The sequence below is a fragment of the Lagopus leucura genome, unplaced genomic scaffold, assembly GCF_019238085.1.
Source record: "Lagopus leucura isolate 7727_CA_CO unplaced genomic scaffold, USGS_WTPT01 Super-Scaffold_760, whole genome shotgun sequence".
NCBI classification, from domain to species: domain Eukaryota; kingdom Metazoa; phylum Chordata; class Aves; order Galliformes; family Phasianidae; genus Lagopus; species Lagopus leucura.
In genome coordinates this window covers 4,672,293-4,692,286 of record NW_024962257.1, presented here as the reverse complement: position 1 = coordinate 4,692,286, position 19,994 = coordinate 4,672,293, and the positions used below count along the sequence as shown (strand labels likewise).

General features: G+C 46.8%; 2 protein-coding genes across 4 annotated transcripts; one reads left to right on the top strand and one right to left on the bottom strand.

Annotated features, from left to right (window-relative positions):
- Nucleotides 1–6,446, bottom strand: NT5M (5',3'-nucleotidase, mitochondrial). The gene is made up of 5 exons (XM_042864701.1): nucleotides 5,836–6,446; nucleotides 3,608–3,708; nucleotides 3,161–3,221; nucleotides 2,789–2,903; nucleotides 1–2,610 (listed from the first exon to the last, which is right to left on the bottom strand). Exons 1-5 carry the CDS (start codon nucleotides 6,097–6,099, stop codon nucleotides 2,453–2,455), a joined length of 699 nt encoding a protein of 232 aa, XP_042720635.1. The 5' UTR covers nucleotides 6,100–6,446; the 3' UTR covers nucleotides 1–2,452.
- A 1,733-nt stretch (nucleotides 6,447–8,179) lies between these two features.
- Nucleotides 8,180–18,713, top strand: COPS3 (COP9 signalosome subunit 3). 3 transcript variants are annotated; one of them, XM_042864470.1, is made up of 12 exons: nucleotides 8,180–8,268; nucleotides 10,818–10,947; nucleotides 11,793–11,905; nucleotides 12,010–12,059; nucleotides 12,795–12,887; nucleotides 13,600–13,779; nucleotides 14,980–15,120; nucleotides 15,891–16,064; nucleotides 17,046–17,132; nucleotides 17,316–17,429; nucleotides 18,033–18,113; nucleotides 18,368–18,713. In XM_042864470.1, the coding sequence occupies exons 1-12, from the start codon at nucleotides 8,214–8,216 to the stop codon at nucleotides 18,419–18,421; spliced, it is 1,272 nt and encodes a 423-aa protein (XP_042720404.1). In that variant the 5' UTR covers nucleotides 8,180–8,213; the 3' UTR covers nucleotides 18,422–18,713. The 3 variants fall into 3 exon arrangements, with proteins under 3 accessions (XP_042720404.1, XP_042720406.1, XP_042720405.1); XM_042864471.1 differs by lacking the exon at nucleotides 8,180–8,268 and adding an exon at nucleotides 8,441–8,532; XM_042864472.1 differs by lacking the exon at nucleotides 13,600–13,779.
- The last annotated feature ends 1,281 nt before the right edge of the window (nucleotides 18,714–19,994 follow it).

The window sequence follows — 19,994 nt, the reverse complement described above, 5'->3', positions numbered from 1 at the left end:
GGCTGTGGCACAGAGAGGTTTATTGTGCGTCTCCTTCGCGGTGCGGCAATGGGAACATGCATCTCTTCGTAGCCACTTTCATGCTCAACAGAGAGGAAAAGCCCCAAATCTAAGCTCTTTGGTTAACCCTGCAAGTGCCAGGGACACACAGGGAATGCACAACCCAGTCCTGGTGCAAATGTTCCATTCTTCCCCCAGTATCGGGGGGAGAGGGTCCGACCCGTGCTACCCCTTGGGCTCAGAAATGCACATCTCAGGTATGAGCTGTACCACATTTTTCCTTGCCATTGCATCTAGGCAGGATTCAAGCTGTGGCAGGATTGGACTCACCAGTGAACCACAAACGTAATCTCTGAGTGCTTCCAACCATCTAACCCAGTGGTCTGAACTGGAAGAGAAAAATCAAACTGTCCTTAAAGCTGCATGGGGCAGTGAAAATATAGGGAAAAAAACAATTCCCAGCACCAATGTTTGCTTCCTCTGTGCCTGGAGGGGAGCCCAGGATGAGGCATGTGCTACCTGGAGAATGCTCCCATTCCTATGCCAAAGGCAGAACCACAGGTGGGAAACTGCAAAACCCAAACTCTGCTTTTTGGGAAGCCAGATGCCAACAAAACTTGATGTCTATTGCAGTGCTCCTCAGCAGCCTCTGTTTTATGGATGGGTGTTTGAAAATAAAAGCTCTGCATAGCCCATCTGAGCACTGAAAGGAGCACAATGCTCCTTTCAGAACTGCATCACAGCCCTGAACAAGGTGGATGCAGTAGGACAGCAATCCACATGGGATTTCTGTGTGTGCAGGTGGAGCCTGACACAGGAGACACTCTAGCTCTGCCTTCATTTGCTGTGAACCCCTGTGGCCTCTCCAGCATCACACATCCCACCAAGGGGATGCTGGGTCCGGAAAGCTATGTCCCTGGGATCTGTCCCATGGTTGGATTTGGGCAACCACAGTAATGTGCCAGCTTATTTCAGCTCAAGGATGGGCTGGGAGGGCACTCCGGAGAGCTTGGGCAGCTCACGGTATCAGTGGGCAAAAAATCAACTTGCAGCCTATACAATGCTGTGCATGATGCTTAGCAGAGCTGCACCTCAGGTGGCGGCACAGCCCAAACCATGCCTGAAGCACACAGTGGTTTGAACAGGAAAAACTCAAATAAAATCATTGTGGATATCACTCACAAACCATGCAGACTTGACACAATGACCCCATCCCAACAGACAGGGCTGCTTTTGGAAAGACCCGAGGCAATTCGGGTTTCACTCCTGGTCCTACAGCAGCTTGGGAAGGCACAGATTTGAAGCATCGACTTCAAGAGCCCCTCCAGGTCCCACACGCGGTGGGACAGACTGCTGCTGCTGAAATTTGTTGTTTGTTGGCTATGTGGCTCTGGGCTCAGATTGCTTTGTGCTGATGGGGATGAGAGGAGAAGAAAGATAAAGGTGCAAGGCAAGCAGCACACAGGATGACCAACCATGACCACACATCTCAGCGGAGAACTTCACCCCTGTGGTCAGCAAGTCCTTGGGCAGGACAGAGGGAACAGTGGTGGGATCTCAAATGGTGTGGGCAGACCCTGCAGCATGCAGTGACAGCTGCACAACCAGAGAGATCTGCATCATGACATCTCTTCCCACAGAGCCAGGAGAAGCAGCAGCAGCCACGTGCAAGGTTGCTGTTGTTTGGGGGATGGGGCAGGCTCAGGGAGCTGGGAGGTGCCACATCCCAAGCAGGCAGCAGCATGATGGCCTCACCCTGCTCCCTGCCCAGCCCCATGGTGCTCTGCCACCTTCTCTGTGATGCTATACCTTCTCCACCACCTCATGTTTTATGTTTTCCCATGCAGCTCTGCACCAATGGCTTTAGGATGCTTGGTGCATTGACTGTCCCACTGCCCAAGCCCAGCAGTTGGTACCACCCAGGGCTGATCCATTTCTGGATGGATGCACACCCAGAGCTCTCCTGTCAGGCTCATTCTGGACATGATGAGGAGGAAAGCGATGGGGCACGGAGCATGTAGCCATCACATGCACAGCCCCTGGCTTTGAAATCCATGGATCACCACCAGTGAAGGCTCGCTGAGTTTCTTACAGCTCCTGGCTAATGAAATGTCTGCTCCTTCTTTCCTGAATCAGCACCAGAGTTTCTCGCAGCTGCAACAGCTCCTCAGTGATGGGATGGATGCAGATCATTCATGGCAGCAGGAGGACAAATCCATCATGGCATGACTCCACCACGGAGGGACAGAGGGATGGCTGCGCTGTGCCAGAGGGGGAAGATGACACTGGGGGTCCAACATGGCACAGAGGGCAGCCAGGCTGAAGTCCAAGCTCCCCTTCCTTTCCCAACCCATACGTGTCTGACCATCTGTCTGTCTACCTGCCCATGGTGTCTGCCTCCATGAGGAGATGAGCAGGCAGCTGGGATGGAGGCCAGGATAGAGGCAAGGGTTTAGGCCACGTGGCCCAGTGGCAGCCGTTTGCTGTCCAAAATGGCTCTCCAGTCATCAGACCAGGACTGCAACCGGCGCCTGGGGGGCTCCAGCTGCAGATGCTTGTTGTGGCAGGCAGTGAAGAGTACGTGCTCCCAGCTGGGGTTCACCTCGGCCCCTGCAAAGCAAGGAGAGGTCAGATTGATGAGTTCTCCCACTGCGAGGCACTCCTTGCACATTGCAGCCTGCAGACACATCCCCCTAACAAGAGCATCATCAGCAGGGCAGGAACAAGCACTCATCACTTCTGATTCCACCCATACATGCTCAGTCCTGCTGCCCCATAGCGCCCTTACCAGTTATATCAGGTCTGTCATCGATGAGCAGGTCAGCAGAAACCACTGTCTTATCCCGTGTCAGAACAATCTGCTCCAGAAACTCGGGGCCAAAGTGCTTCTCCACCCAGGCATACTGCAAGGCAAAGGAAGTGGTGAGCATGGGCAGCCCTGGCACCTCCACAAATGGTTCAGCAGTGGGAAGGATGCTGCTGGAGAACAAGCTTTTTTACATGTAGGCAGGTTCTGGCATCATATGTAATGTTAAGGCCAAGTGCATGCATTTGGCAGAGCACAGAAAGCACTACAGAGGTGCTTGGGAATAATTCTGATGGAGCAGGAAATGTCACGGCTGGATCACAGCTGGGGGAGCCAAACTTCAGCCCTGCTCACCTTCTCATAAGGGCAATAACGGTACTTCTTGATAGGGCTTGTGCAGATGAACACGTCAGTGCTGCCAAGAGAGAAAGAGGGACAGTGTCACTAGGCGGCCAAAGCCTGCCCCCCCGAGCTGTCCCTGCACGCCCAGCCTGGCATCAAAGCAGCCCCCACACACAGACCAGGGGGATTTAAGCTGTCAACCCATAAGATCCCACTCTCAGGATGTGCACCCTCACTCACAAGGACATTATCCTTCTTGTTTCCCTTGCTGGGAGCAGAGAGCTGAAGAGAAAGGGATGCACGTGGCTGATTTGCAGCAAGCCTTCTGCTTCTTCCTCCCATGCCCAGCACTCCCAACACTGACACTGCACTGAGCACTGCTGCCAGGAGGCAGATCAGCCTGCAAAGCCAGTGCTGCTCCCCCACCAACCCCAAATACCACAGAAGGTTCCTGCTCACTCTGCCAAATTTGACATTTGCTTCACAGCTTCCACAGCGCCAGGGAGTGGGTCCAGCTCAATGAAGAAGTTCTTGGATTCCCAGATGCTGATAGCTTTCTCCTGCGAGAAGGAAGAGAGCTGTAACTGCACAGGACTTCTTGGTGCTCCTTCCTCTGCATGAGCACATTTTCCATGGATGGAAGCAGTGAGAAAGATCATAGTTATAGAATGGTTTGAGTTGAAAAAGACCCTTAACAGTCATCCAGCCCAAATCCCCTGCAATTAACAGGGACATCTACAGCTAGATGGGGTAGAGTTGGCTCTGGTCCCCTCTTGGTGACCTGCATCTGCCCTGTACAGTTTAGGTTGGAGGCTTAGTTTTGCCTGTGCAGCCCGACGTGTGGGGAGAAAGCTGCTTCAAAGCACAGAATATTCAGCACCAAACTGAACTTCAGATCTGTGTCTGGAGGAGCAGTGCCATGTGGACCCATCTGAAGTGGGCAGGTTCCTGTGCTCCAGTGTGATGCAGTTCAAGTCAAGATGCTCTCTGCCCTATTTATCTCCATTAGATCACTTAAAATATCAGCCAGGCTGTTCTCATAGGAGACAGTGTATTCTAGGAAGAAGTATATGCCAGAATGAATGCATATAGTCTTCCTCAGAGATGCCCAGGCAAACAGAACAACACCAGGCAATGGTTTTTGAAAGACATAACATCCAGATCTGCAGCCATGTTGTACTGGTCTGGTCCAAAGGGAGAGCGGAGCAAAGAGACACCACAAGGAATGAAGCCTTGGGAAAAGCAGAGCCTGCTGCACAGCTCTGAGGAACAGCATCCAGAGCTCCCTCAAATAGGAAGCAGCCTGGCAGCTGCCAAGAAAAGCAATTATTTTGCAGACATGGGGGCCTTGTGGAGGAGAGCCTGGGAACAGCATGAGCGCATGCACAGGAAGCAGCCATGTCCCAGAGTTAAAATGCAGCTGAGCAGCTGGGAGAAGACGTGAGCCCTGCCCTGAAAGATTGGTCTTGACTCTGAGCACTTCCGCTGCTATATTTGGGGAGGGGAAACAGGGAGAAAAGGAACTTAAATTCCTGAACTAAAACCAACAGCCTAGCAGCTCGCCAATGGTCCAGGCAGACATTCAGACTCCAGTTGCTCTGCCTCACATTGGTGGGCAATGTTTTATTTCTAGGGAACTGAATGTAGCTGCACAAGAGACATCTGAGAGATGTGGCCTGATGCAGCAAAGCAATTCAAACTGCACTGAAGTGTTTTCTTACAGCAATGACTTCCACAGCTATTCTGCTTCCACTTATGTCAAAAAGCATTTTGCAATCAAGCTTGATGGGGGAAGAACTGAGCCCACGTTGATGAAAAAAACCACTCAGCTCTTACAGCCAGAGTAGCTCCCTGCAGCATGGCAGTGCAGAAGAAGTTCCCCAACCTGGAGATCCCACCTTGCACCAAGCAGGATGGGCCCTTCTGAAAACTTCCACCCCAATTTTCTGCTGCTTCTCTCTCCCCATGAACAATTTCACCCAGAACTCCCCACCCTTCCATGCTCTATGCGCTATATGCTGCTGTTCTCCATTTGTTTGGGCTCTTTTCATCCTGTTTCCCAGTCTCCTCTGATGGTGCTCACCAATGAAGGGGGGCTGGAACATGCCATGCTCCTGCAGCCACAGAGCAGCTTCTGCTCTTCTTAGCCCTGATCTGGGAGCAAGACGGAAGCAGAGCTGCCCCAGGGCTGGTCTCTAGGAGATCTGCTATTTCAGCCCAAGATATGGAGGTTTTATGACTGTGCAGACATGACCTTATCTCATTTAATACATTCAAACAAGTTGAGATTCAGAAAACTAAAAAGTGTCATCCTGCAGTACGTCTGTTTCATCTTTATCATCCACATTACTGCATGGATGATGCCTTATTTCCCTCCCACCCACCCCAACTACAGAGCACACATCAATCCTTCAGCACTTCAAGCTGCTTAGGACTTTGCCAATGGGAGAGCCTGAGCCCCATGCACGCCCCCCTTCTCGCAGGCACCATACCACTGTAGTCCTTGTATCCATCTCCATCCACACACGCAGGGAAAGGAGATGTGCATTAAAAGTGCTGGATTTCGGGGACACAAAGCACTGCTGCATGCAGACATGTCCCTAAGTTTGCGTGTTACTCATCACCCTCCCTGCACCCACAAGCGAACCGCAGCCCTGCACGGGTCACAGGGGGACGCACAGACTCACGCTCAGCTCAGCTGCCAGGCGCCCGTATTGCTCCGACACCCAGAAGCCCCTCCGGTCCTCCAGGGCAATGTAGGGCTTGTCGGGATACCTGGCCCTGAACTTCTTGAGGAATCCTCCTTCGAAGTCGGCCAGGACCCCATCCATGTCCACCAGCACGCGCAGCGCCCTGCGGGACCCCGCTGTGGGGCTGGATCCCCTGCCCAGCCCTGCCAAGGGACCGCAGTGCCGGGGCCGCAGGTGCAAGATGCTGCTCAGCAAAATCATGGCAGAGAGGGGCTGGGGGCGTCCTTTTTTTGAGGAGAAGGAGAAGAGGAGGAGGTTATTTCAAGCACGCACTCTGCAAGCAGACAGCTCTTGCAAGCAAGTCCCCTTGCAGCTGCAGTAGGGAAAAGCACGGGGGTTGCAATCCGGCGCAGAGGGGCTGAGGAGAGGAAGCAAAAGGGGTGCAGAAGGGATGTGGGGATGCAAAGGGGGTGAGGAGGGGATGCGGGAGGGAGGCAATGGGGTGCAGAGGCTCTTCCTCGCCCCAGCTCCTCCCCACCCATCCCTCCCATGCAGCAAGCACCGAGCGGAGCGCTGCGGGCCCGGGAAGCCGCGGGCCGGGGCACTGCGGAGCGCTCGCCCCGACCCGGCAGTGCAAAAACCCAGTTCCTCTTCCCGGTGCCTGAGCGAGCCCGGAACGGCGGCACCGCCTTAAAGCGGCACAAGCGCCTTGCAAAGCTCGGCTCGGCCGTCCCTCCGAGCCGCTTTAAGCCGGCTGCAGCCGCGCTCCCTCCCCTTCCCCGCGGTGCCGGGGGGCTGCGGGGCTCGGGCTGCTGCCCACCCGCCGTGGTACGGCTCGTCCTGCGGTCCCCGAGGTCGGCAGTAGCATCGTTGCTGACTCCCTGCTGCCTTTACCACCGTGTTTTGGGGTGCGTGCAGGAGACACGGGTGCAGATGTAACGCATGCAGTGTTTTTTTTGCAGCAAAACCTTAATGTGCTTTGAACCAATTCGCGGGAAGAGTTAGACTTCGCCCAGGATGTCACCTGCTGTGACAGCTCCGTGTGATGTGAAGGTTTAAAAGAAGATACCTGGACACAGAAGAACTCTTTAGACAGTGCTGGGAAACATCCGACCGTGCAAAGGAGGGACTCAAGGTGTCAGAACGAAGCACTGACATAGAAACAGCGTGCAGGAAGGGCTGCATATTCTGACACAGGACCAGAGATCACCACGGCCAGAAAGCGCTTGGCCGCTATAAAGAGCAGGGAGGCATCAAGAGTGTGACTAACAGGATTAGGCAGCTGCTGAGTTGGGAATGAAAAGATTTTGTCAGACAGCAATGATTCAGCTTAGCAGAACCAAAATATTTCGTTTTCCGATTTCCGAATAATTTCTAGCGGGGCGTGCTGTCCTTGTTGCGTAGAAAGGGCAGTGAGTTGTGCACAGCCAGTAAGGGTCAGCGAGTGAGCAGAGGGACAGAATTCCTGATCAAACTGAACAGGGAAAACGTGCAGTTTCAAGCTGGTAAGAACACGTTTTACTTCTCACAACGAATGGGATTTCAGTGCACTTCTCCAAGCACGTATTTGTCTCTCATTGACAAGCACAAAGTTTTGCTCACGGGACGCCTGGCAGCCCCAGCAGCTCAGCTTATACAAACCGAATGAACATCACTGCTACCCGGCGCCAGGGGAACGAATCTGTCCCCTGATGTTCAGGAGCGCTATTTGCACCTCATCAGACAGCGCTCACCGAGCTGAGCCACCGCACCGCGGCAGGAAAGGCACAGCCCCACTCCTGTCCTTAAGGGCCGTTCCGACCAAAGCCGTGCCGTCAAAGCCTCAGATCTGACTGCGCAGATCCGAGCCGCAGGTGTTCAACGCACGCTGCCCCGACAGAAGGGACTTGCCGTTGGGGCTGGGGCCGCGCCGAGCCCCTCACCGCAGCAGGCCTGTGCCAGGCGCAGACCGAGCGTGACAGCAGCCCGCCGGTGAGGAGCGGTGACACAGAAGGGCCGCTGACGTCACCGCAACGTCACCCGCCCGCCCGGCGGCCCTGCTGAGTCACGACTTCTCCCGCTAAGATGGCCTCCCGCGTCCGGAGTGCGCGCGGGGGCGGTGCTTCCGGCTGGGCCGCGGTTACCCCGGCAACCGCGACGGGCGGGGGAGAGAGGCTTCTGCTCTCGCGAGACAGCGGAAGTGACGCGCGGCGGCGGGCGTCGCGCGACTCCCGCAGAGGCCGCTGATTGGCCGGTGGCGGCGGCGCCCGTGGCGGAGCCTCCTTCCCGCTTCCCTCCGCCGCTCCGGCCCGCGCCGCCCCTTCCCTCCCTCCCCCCTCGCAGCCGCCCGCCCCGCCCCTCCCGTAGCGCGCGCGGCCGCGCCGCCAGCCGCCAAGATGGCGTCGGCGCTGGAGCAGTTCGTTAACAGCGTCCGGCAGCTCTCGGCCCAAGGTGACCGCCGGGTGCGAACCGCGGGTGGGGCCGAGCGGGGAGCGGCGGCCAGTGCGGCTCGCCGGGCCCCGTGTGTACGTGGGGAGCGGGTCGGGGCCCGGGTCTCTCGTGGCTTTATCTCGGGCGGTGGTTGGGCCCTGCGGTGCGGAGCTCTGACTCTCTGAGCGTGCCGGGAGCTCTCCTTGTGGCTCCGGTGAGGCCTTCGTTTCCCCGTCGGGGGTCCCGGGAGGGCTTCGGCCCCGCGAGGAGCGGCTGGAATGGAGCGTAAGCCTTGGGAGGGGGATGGGAAATAGGGGGGCTTCAGGGAAGTGGGGCTTGAATGTGTTTCAGAAGTGCTGGCTCCTGTGGGTGAAAGCTCAGCCTTCCCGGTTTGGGGCTCTGAGGGGCTGTCAGTGCTGCTGGGATGTCTGATGTACCTCGGGGGAAAAGGGGAGAGGCCTGGGGCTGCCTCGTGGTTGTCATTACACAGCACTCAGAAGGTGTTTTAATACTTCTGTGTAAACTGTTTCATTGCCAAGCTTCTCATTACCCCACATGTGGGTGTCTTGTACTTCTTGAACTTTCTGTGGGGATGCTCCCTAAGAACTTCTTCAGTGTCAGGGTGGCAGAGCACTGGAACAGGCTGACCAGGGGTGGTGGAGTCTCCTCTGGAGGTATTCAGACCCCAACTGGACACCTTCCTGTGCAACCTGCCGTAGAGAACCTGCCTTAAGAGGGATTGAACTTGGGAGTCCCCAGAGGACCCTCCCAAATCCTAGTGTTCCGTGGATGTTTGCACTCTGTAAGCAATCAGAAATTCATGCTTTCTTCTGCAGCCCTCAGGCTTTATCTCTGGCAGTTACTTTTGGGTGGAGTGTAGATTCTGTCATGCTTTGGTTTTAATTTACTAAATTTGTAGCATTTTTACTGAGGATAGCAGATGCTGGAGACAGTTTGTATCTATGCAAGATGCAGGTACTTAGCAGACTACAGAAGATTTTTTGTGTGGTTTAGTTTAGCTGGCAAGTTCTTATATAGTTTTGAAGGTGAACACTATTCTAGGGGAAAGCTGGCTGCCTTCATGGAAGTTCTGCCATTGGGGGCTGCCCGGATAGGTGCTGTCTTTGAGGAGTGAGTGCAGGCACCACAGACTGCAGTGGGAGAATCAGGTGTACTTGTAGTCCTGGGCTGTCAGTGCTAAACTGCGCAGGGGATGACATAAATGGACGTGTAGTGAGGCCTTGTGTGGGTCTTCCACTTGCATGCTGTTAATATGTAGCATATTTGGGGTTTGTTGGATTTTTTTTTTTTCTTCTTTGTGGTTTTGGTTCCTGTTTGTTTGTTTTTATGGGGGGAGGATGCTGGATGAAGGCTGTAGAATGGGAGGATTTGTCTGCTGGGGAGGGCATCAGAACTGACCTTTTGCAGTGCTTGAATATCATTGCCAAATGAGATTTTACAGGCCCTGTTTCTCTCCATGCTTGTCTTGGGAGTTTGCAATCTGGATGGGCAGAGATGTTATGAGGATGGGTGTCTGGGGTTCCTGGTCTGTGGTCCCACCTATGGACCTTTTGATCCCTGTTTTTACTTCAGTGTTAGCATTTCATTGGTAAGGCTCCCCGGTTTCGTCTTTGTTTTCAAAGGAAAAGGCCAAGAAATTTGAGAATGGTGTAAATCTCTATGAATGGGGGCACTATTCTTCAGGTCATGAAGACTTCTGTAAAGGGTGAAAGGACCTCTGCTTTTTTTTCCTATAATCAACAAGGATTGAACACTTTAACAATCCTCTGCTTCAGAAAGATGTGGTTTTAATTCCTGTAGTTTTGAAGGAGGAGAAAAAAAGAAAGGGTTTTGAAAGCAGTTTGTTATAATAAAGAGGGAAGTCACTGCTTTATTTGTGAGGGCTTACCATACCTTCCTTATTCAAAGTAGTCACATTTCATGCTGTGTTTATAGTTCACAATGAATAGAACAATGCTGTAGTAATAATTATATGAAGTAAAGTTAAGAACAGATTTTGAAAACCCCGTTATTGGAGGTGTTCAGTTGCAGGGTTTTTGAAATCAATAATGAGCAGCCCAGAGAAGTGAATAAGGCACTTGAGGAATGCTAAGGAGCATTGGTATTGGGGTGGTTTTATTATTATTTCAGAAAGGGGAGGACGCTGTTCTTGGTAGATATGTTTTTGCTTTTAACGACTAGAAGGCACAGGTGGAGGTAAATTCTGTTCATGTTAGAGAGAATTTGGCATTGCAAAAACTTGCTGGAGTCTGGGAGACTTGGCTCAAGCAGAGCTGGTTGTTGCTATGGGATCCTGAAGCCCCCTGTAGTGAGGTGGATTGATGCTGCTGCTCGTGCTCCCTTTGCTGTCCCAGCGGTCAGAAGTTTACCTGTCACTTATTTTCTGAGAACTGATGCCTCACGTACTGCAGAGCAGGAAATTGGCTGGGTGATGCTACGTTTTCCTGACTTTTTAAGTTATTTTTTAATAGGGATTCAAGTTGCAATGAAGCGTGGGAATGTGTGTGTGATTTCTAAGTGGGGTCTGACAAGGATGCTTTTCATTTCAGGGCAAATGACCCAGCTTTGTGAGCTGATCAATAAAAGCGGAGAACTGCTAGCGAAAAACCTCTCCCATCTGGATACAGTGCTTGGTGCCCTGGATGTGCAGGAACACTCGTTAGGAGTTCTTGCTGTCTTGTAAGTGTGGCTTTCTTTTAATTAAGCATTCTAGCATCAGAATTTCAAGCTACATGCTGGATTGCGAGCCAGACACAAGTATCTTCAGTCTGTTGTAGAGTAGTGCTTAGTTTCCTTTGGTGACGTGCCTTTTATTAGAAGAAATGTTAAAGCAAATTCCTGCTTTCAGCAGAAAAAAATCTGGAGCCTTACACTGTCATTACTGCCAAATGGAGGTTTGTTTTCCTTAAGGCTGTATCTAGTTGTGTTGTTTATGTCTGTATGAGTGTTTTTACCTATCAGTTCAGCAAAAACTTTTAATTGGCAGGACACGAGTGAGCCAAGCTGTAAGCATGAAGCCATGTGCAGAGTTCTCATTGCACTCAGATAGTGTAATCATAACTGAAGCAGTGTGCAGCTGCAGCCTGTAGGGTACTGAGGAGCCTGCAGGGATGGAGAGAAGCTGAAAATGAAGGAGCTTTTAGCAAGACAGACAAGTCTGATCATTTAATAGTTGAAAAATCTTTGACGCATTCAAGCAGGTGTCTGGAGAAGTTCTGTGGTTTAGTATAAAAATTTCACTGCTAGCAATTTATTGTGATTATAATTGTAGCAGATAAAGTGATCTTTGTTGGCCATAGTTCCAAACTGGTTTGTCACCAGACTCATAGTAGGACTGTGCACTAAAAGTGTACTTCCAAGTGCTGTGCAGTTCCTGGGGAAATCATATGCCATCTGTCATGACCACTTTGGCACTTCTTGCAAGCAGCTGCCTGTATCTGTAGAGACTGATGAAGATAAAACTTTTTTTCTTTAATTAATCTCTTACTGTTGTGTGTTAAACTTTTTTGGGGGTCTTGTTTTAGGTTTGTGAAGTTTTCTATGCCCAGCATCCCCGACTTCGAAACGTTATTCTCACAGGTGCAGCTCTTCATCAGTACTTGTAATGGGGAACACATCAGATATGCAACAGACACTTGTAAGTTAATTCAGCACTTTATAGAAAAACTTTGTGTGTATTGATATAGTTTGGTATTGTTGATTTTATTTTTTGACTGAATTATTTTGTTTTTCTCTGTTTAGTTGCTGGCCTGTGCCACCAGTTAACAAATGCCCTTGTGGAGAGAAAACAGGTGAGCAAGTATCAGCTAATACAAATAAGGAACCTACAAAGCCAGGCTCTTAAGAGGGACGTTACTTGCTTCATAAAGATTTACTGCTAATTTCATGTGAAGTATTTTTGTGTGGCTCCTTATGTATGTTAAGTCTACTGAGCAGTAACGAACCTAAAAGAAGATTTTAAAACCTCCTTAAGGAAAATAGGCATTAAAATATGGGGGAGGGAATTAGCTAAAACCTTGCTCTCACACACAAACCAGGAAGTCAGGTGTACCAGGTGTGTTATTCAGATGGTGTGTGAGGAGGGGAGAGCTGCCCAAACTGACAGAGCCAATGAGTCAGAGAGATTTCAGTGTTCCTCTCACCAGTCTAACACAGCGTGCTTAATGAAGTGCCTTAAAATGTAGGGGATGTTTGTTTTTAGGGATAAGATACTGAAAATGCCCTGAAAAAGTAAGTTAAATCTAGCTTGAAGTAAGAGAAATCAGGACTGAGTGAAGCAGGAGCCTTTCCTTGTCTCTGTGAAGCAGAATTGGTGACTTTGTTCAGTTTGTCAGGGGAGTTTATATACCGTAGGCTCATCTTATTTTCTGAGTGACTGCAATATCCTACAAAAAGGGAACCACAAGTTAATTATTACTTAATGGAACCTGTCAATTAGTGTTATTTTTCATTTGTAAGTGTCAACATAAGATCCAATGTGCTGCCATCTATGAGAAATTATCTGAAAGAGATGTAATTTCTGACAGCCCCTGCGAGGAATTAGCATTCTCAGACAAGCCATAGACAAGATGCAGATGAACACAAACCAGCTGACCTCAATACATGCAGATCTCTGCCAGGTAAGGTCTTGATTCTGAGAGCGAAAGCTGGTAGATTCCCTACAGCTGTTTGAGAAATGCACATCCACGTATTGCAGCGTAAAGGAAGCTTTGAATTGTGGCCTTGGGGTTTTTGATTTTGTTTTTTAATTCTTTTCCAGTAGTCAGCAATATGGCATACTGCAATAAAACTCCCTTCTCTTCCTGCTAAATGTTCAGCACATGTCCCCAGGTCTTTGATTTTGTTCATGACTTCTGAAAGCCCTTCTCTCTGGGCTGGAAGTCGTGCACAGCTTCTCTTAGACAGTGTAAGTGTTCTGGCCAAATACTGTTTGCTCGGGTTTGACAAAAGGCATGCTTGTCTCCATGTCTTTGGCCTGGATTTGCACTTCATTCTTGGCTCCTGGGACTTAGAGTTGGATGAGAATGTTTAGTGCAGTATTGAGTGCTGCCAGCACGGTAGTCTGGAAGGCCTGGAGTTTCAGGCTGCTTTATTGGCTGGTCTGATTTCTTTAGGATTCAAATGATTTCTAAAAGTTCACAGTCTGTGCTTTTCCAAACACCACAATACAATGTATGATGTGTGTTATGCCTCTGCTGTGACATACACTGTTTTTGAACTCTCAGAGGAGTGAGGTTATATTAAATACTACTAAATGCATCGTATTTCAGTGTCATCTTCGTGGATATTTGAAATAGCTAATTTATAAACACTTGATTTGTTTTCTTGTAGCTCTGTTTGTTAGCAAAATGCTTTAAACCTGCCCTCCCATATCTAGATGTGGACATGATGGATATTTGTAAAGAAAATGGGGCATACGATGCAAAGCACTTTTTATGTTATTACTACTATGGTGGGATGATATACACTGGGCTAAAGAACTTTGAAAGAGCACTCTACTTCTATGAACAGGTAACTTTAATTAAAACTCATCAGTCTGAATTGTGGTGAATTGAAAAGCAAAAGTGGGGATGTGTGATAGCACTGAGGTAGTGAGCCAGCTTCAAATTGCCACAAAGGACAAACAGAAAGCTGTGCACCCAGTGTCAAGTACAAGCAGTCTGATTATTTTTGTTCTTAACCTTTAGGATGCAGCTCTATTAAGAGGTCTGTGCTTCTGTTCAGCGTTCACACTGGGTTTGCTTTTGTATGCTGTGCATTATAACTGTGTATAGAAACTGCTTGGAGTTCATTTTTGTTTATCAGCTGTATCATGAGGAGCCCAGACTAAATGATACTCTTGGTGCACAGAGTGAAGTAACAAACTGAATTTAGAAGTGTTATCTTCTTGGAAAGTCCCAGCCAAGCAACTAATGCACCATAAAGCTATGCAACTCAAAGGTTGATGTTAAATTTATCTCACTATAAATATTTTCAAGTGCTCACTCATTACTGCTCACACAGAAACAGGCTGGTGCTCAGAACTGTGCATTTTCAGAGAGCACTGTGGCTTTGCTTCTGACCTTTGCCAATTTTTTTATGGAAGTTACACTTCATGCCTGTTATAATAATGACTGCTCTACTTTCTTCTATGAAAGAAGAGAGAATAGCAGAATTCAGAAAACTCAGCGAAGAAAACCTTCTGTCAAATGTGCAAAATAAACCAGTGCAGTGCTTTTCTGTAAGCAAGGGTGAGCTGTTGAGTAGCAGCATTGGGGTGAACTAAAATCCCTTCTTGCTGTTCTACAAACCTCTTTCATCGTGGTTAAATAAGAGGTTGCATAATAGAAAGATTTCGTAGGGATATTATAAGGATGTGTGTAAATTCAGCTTTCACAGGGGCTGTGTAATCATTCCTTGTAACAGGCACCACTGGTGATTTACAGTACAACTTCAGATACGTATCAAACAAAGGGGCTTTGATCTTAACGGGGTTTTTTAAGTTAGGCATTACTGTAATATATGATGTTTTGAGTAGTTCATATAGGACTTTTTTAGGATGTTTTCAGATAATTACCTTTGATAGAAGTTAAGCTGTAATGCTCAAAAGTGAATCTAAGATGTCACTGCATCCTTTGTGCGTACAGTTTTAAACTGAGATGTTGATAGTGTAGCTATTGCAAGTTACCAATGAAATATTAAACTTGATTCATGTCTTTTTCTCTCACTTAGGCAATAACTACTCCAGCCATGGCAGTTAGTCATATTATGTTGGAATCTTATAAAAAGTATATTCTAGTTTCTTTGATACTACTTGGCAAAGTTCAACAGCTACCAAAATATACTTCCCAGATAGTTGGTAGGTTCATTAAGGTAAGTCTTGTAAAAGCAGCTAAATCACAGAACAGGGCATGGATAATAAAAATCGTATTGCTGGCATTTTTCTACCCTGATTTGGTGATACTGTTCAGTGTTGCACATTCTTGTTTTTCGAGTCTACTGTGGCTAAAGATTATAAATAATATTGTTCGTATGGGAAATAAGGATCTTCATCTTTTTCTGTTTAAAAAAAAGTCTTTTGAGTTGAATAGGACTTTGTAATTAGCAGTGTTCTCCTCACTGATATTGCACATCCCTTGATAACCTTTACTTCAGAACTCAAAGTTGACAAGTTTCACTTGGCATTCAGTATGCCATTCAGTATGAATATGTGATGCATATATGATTGTGTTGTCCATGCTGTGATTCACAGGGATCAGGGCTGACAGTGTCTTAGGTATTAGAACAGATATTATGAATAAACTGTGAATGCAATGCTGCTGAGCTTAGACTCAGCTTTTGTCATCTGATAGTCAACCAAAGGCTCTTTTCCTGCTTCTTTTTTTTTTTTTTAATAACTAAGATTGTTGTATGCTGGTCCTTGAACAGAGCTGATTAGATCTTACACTGCTTTAATACAGTTGACTGGACAAGGATCTGTTGTTGCCCTGGACCTGCATGGGCATCACTTAGATTTTAAGAGGCACTTGAGCTACTTTAATTTCTTCTTGTCTGAATGGCTTATGTTGAAGTAGTGACTTGAATTTGTGAGGCTGGTTGAGCACCATGTTCTTTAAGAAGAGTTCTCATTTTTCTGATTGCAGCCCCTCAGCAATGCTTACCATGAATTAGCACAAGTTTATTCTACCAATAAACCCTCGGAGCTTCGAAATCTGGTGAACAAACACAGTGAAACATTCACAAGGGATAACAATATGGGGCTGGTTAAGCAATGCTTGTCATCTCTCTACAAAAAGAATATTCAGAGGCTAACCAAGGTAAGATGGGTAAGATGTGCAGGTTGAAATTTATTCACACAAGTGCAAAATGATAACATAGTCGTGTCGCAGGGAAACAAACAGATTCATGTGTGTGTGAAGAACCATTCTGAGACTTTCAGATGCTTTAGGTAGAAAACCAATTCAGTTAGCTACTTGAACATTAGTGCAAAGTTGGTTCAGTCAGTGTCTATCAGAGGGGTTTGTGCACAGCCATGGGCGGTGGTATCCAGCTGTATGTCTGCTTACCTGCTTGCTTTTTGCACAGAAGCTTCCAGACCTTACTGTCTGTGGCAATACTCTGATCTAATTCAATGGTTTTGCTACAGGGAATGAGAGAGCTTAGCCCACGGTCATTTAGTTCGTAATCAAAAAGGTCATAAACACTAATAACCCAAAACTCCATCTTTGTTCAAAAATAGGAAACCTGAACTTCATAGTTTACTTCATTAGATGAGAATGAGTGAATAGCATGGATTTTGGAAGTGTCAGTTAAAGGAAATGCAGAAGCAATGTAGTGATCTGGTCCTTGGCCGAAGAGATGATTAATCCTTAAAAGGGATCAGGGGAAGCTCTCTCTTTCTTAAGCTCAAACAGTATTTGCTGCAATAGAAGTAACTTTGGAAGTAGTGCAATGTATGCAATTCTTGATGGAAGTTCAAGGGGTGGACAGCTGCCTTATTTAGGTTTGAATGTGGGTAAGAGGTTGGACATGATCACAACTCCTAAGGGACAGAAAGAGATTGCAGAAATGAAGTAATGACTCTGTGAGTTTGGCCTGCATTCATGCACAGTATAACAAACTAGAATCTTTGGAGTAAGAGCTGACTGTGCTGTCACAGTGCTTTTGTAAGTAACAGCTGTGCGTTCTGCCTGTTTCATCCCATCCAACTTCAAAAATAAGACTGTTGGGCCATGAAGGATTGGCAGGGGAAGATCTTAGTGTGTAATTTCAGTGGCTTGGCATTTTCTTAATTACAGACGTTCTTAACGTTGTCATTACAAGACATGGCAAGTCGAGTTCAGCTGTCGGGGCCCCAGGAAGCAGAAAAGTACGTCCTCCACATGGTAAGACTTGCAACTTGACTAAATAGTCCTAACTTAAATATTGATACTGTGTAAGACTGTCTCATTTGGCAGTGTGTGGCAGAAGAATGGTTCTGTTTCATGTTGAATGAAATCCCACAAGGCGTTGTAGATACCTGAAATTCTGTTGTTGGTGATGCTTTATTTTAAACTCTCTCATTTCAGATAGAAGATGGTGAAATCTTTGCAAGTATTAATCAGAAGGATGGGATGGTCTGTTTCCACGATAATCCTGAGAAGTATAACAATCCAGCTATGCTTCATAACATTGATCAGGAGGTAAATCTGCAAGAATTTTAATGCTTCTGGAATGCCTACTGAATAACTAGTGTTATTTTTAATAGCTAGTTCCTACTGAATAGTCTGAAATCAGGTGCTGGGAGAAGACAGCGTAGGTAACTTACATGTAGGGATGGAGAGCTATGAATCGTTACTATTTCTCATTTAAAAGTTCTAGATTGATAGTAATTAGCTATGACTTTCCTGCTTTATCTTCTGTCAGCTTGAGACATCTCAGTAGACAGGCTGCTTAATGTTGATGATGTGAACTTCTTGAAACTGGCTGGATTAGGACTGTTCAAGGGTTGGCTTGGTTGACAGTGATATGCCTGTAGTTTGAGGTCACTGACCTCACGGGGCTGTCCATCAGTGGCTTTAAAAAGGATTGTTGGGAAGATATTAATTAAAATAAGGGAATAAAAAGTGATGTGAGGCTTTCATCTAAGAGATGAAGGCAAAGAGCATTTTGACATAGAATTTTTGTGATGGCAGAGGTTTTTAGTTCTCCATAGCACAGCCACAAAGTATCAGCAGATCTTTTACAAGCTGGACAAAACAGTCAGCTTAGTATGTTTTGTTGTTGTTGTTTCTTTGTTTTTTAAGATGCTGAAATGTATAGAGCTTGATGAACGACTGAAAGCCATGGATCAAGAGATCACTGTGAACCCTCAGTTTGTGCAGAAGGTAATTGACTTAACCTTTTGTCAGAATATTTAAGAAATTGAGTGTAGTGAGTACATTGTACTGAATGCTTGCATTCCTAGTGCTAGTAGTAATACATCAGTGCAACGTGCAGAAACATGGTGCTTTAAAACAAAAAGGAAGTGCATGTTACTTCATATCCACTTAATTTCCATACCTGTTCACTTCAAAGAAAAGTCTGTCTCAAAGGTAATTCCTCAGACCTGTTTTTGAAGAAATAAATCTCTGTCTTTCAGAGTATGGGCTCTCAAGAAGATGACTCAGGGACCAAACCATCCAGTTATTCCTGAAATTAATATTGCTCACTACTCCGCTTTCAAGTAAAAGCTTAAGAGAATCACACCTGGAACGGGGCATTGAGGAGTTCCATGAAGAGAGCAGAGAGAACTGAGCTTTGCTTTTCACCTGGACATTGAGAAAATAAAAGAACACCCTCTCAGTACTGTATAATTTCAGAAATATTCTCCGCAAAGAAAAAGGAAATCTCAAAAGAAACTTAAAAGTCTGTTGTGGATTTATTTATCTTCAGATTAACATCGTCAATGCATTAAATAATCTACCTTTTGTTTTAAAGGTTTTGAATGTTGCTGTGTTTCTGTAGCAGTCCTTTTTCCTCCTCTGCAGGAAAAAAAAAAGGAAGTGTTATTCAGGGAAGAATGCAAACTCGCATTGGTTCATTTACAAGATAATTACTGGTTCCTTTTGTATTTAAATTTGGCTCGAAGTGCAGATATATGTATGGTGGGAGGGAGAGGGGTGGAGCTTAAGTTAAATTCTCTACATCATAATTTGCATATACTTAGTGTAGTTGGCTGCTGTCTCAACTGATGAAATAAGAACCAGGTTCTTCTCGAAAGGTGTTGACAAGTCCTTGGTAGGTGACTGTTGAAAAGCAGAAGTTGCTTTAGGGAAATCATACATGAGAGCTGTTTTGATTTTAAACTTCTGGTACAAAATACTTCCTAATAATGTTTGCTCTTGGATCAAATTTACTAGGCCTAAACAAGGATAATTGGAAGACCTGGGTGTTCTGGAAGATGCTGGATATGAAGTTGTTCACGCTGAAAGAAGTTTAAATTTTTGTTCCTATACAATCAGCATGAAGGTATTCAACATATTCAACACGCACTGTTTTTCTGTGGTGGAAATCAGTTCTAAGTGAAGGCCATGCTATCGATCCTTTCTTTGTCTCTAAATATGATTCTTCTTGATGGAACTCTATACAACTCATAAAAAACAATTTGATTTGGAACTAATTTGCTGGAATGACATCTAGTTTTAATTCAGTATTTCACACAAAAAGATTTTTGTTTGATTCTTTAAGGGTTTCACTTCTTAAATCAATGGGACTTTTATTTTTCTGTAGCTCTCACGTATCTGAAGATTCTGACTGTTCAAACACCTTTGAGATGCTTCACATCAGTGCAAATCTGATGCTATCAGGCATACATACACCTGTCATCAAGGCAGAATGTGTGAAGCTCAGCCTCTACTGCTTCCTGCTTAAACATCTGAATAGGAGCTGCTTGCTGCTGCTAACCTGCCAGCTTTTGTCAGGTGTCAAAGTGGGAGCAAAGCATTTCTGGCTCTTGCTGTGTTAAACTTGTGTGTATTGAGGTCACCCGTGGTTGAAAATAACCCATTTGTGCTTCCGGTGCAGATGCAGCTCTGTTGGGGTTTTCATTTAAAACTGGTCTCTTAATTCTAGCAGAGCCTCTGTGGCAGTGGTTTGCTTTCTAGAAGACGACTGTGTTGTTCTCTAGATGGCAAACGAAGTTTTTAAAAGCATAAAGTAGCAATTTAGTAGTGAACACAGCATAAGTCAATAGTGTTAGTTGTTCACCATTGAGAATTTGTGCTTCC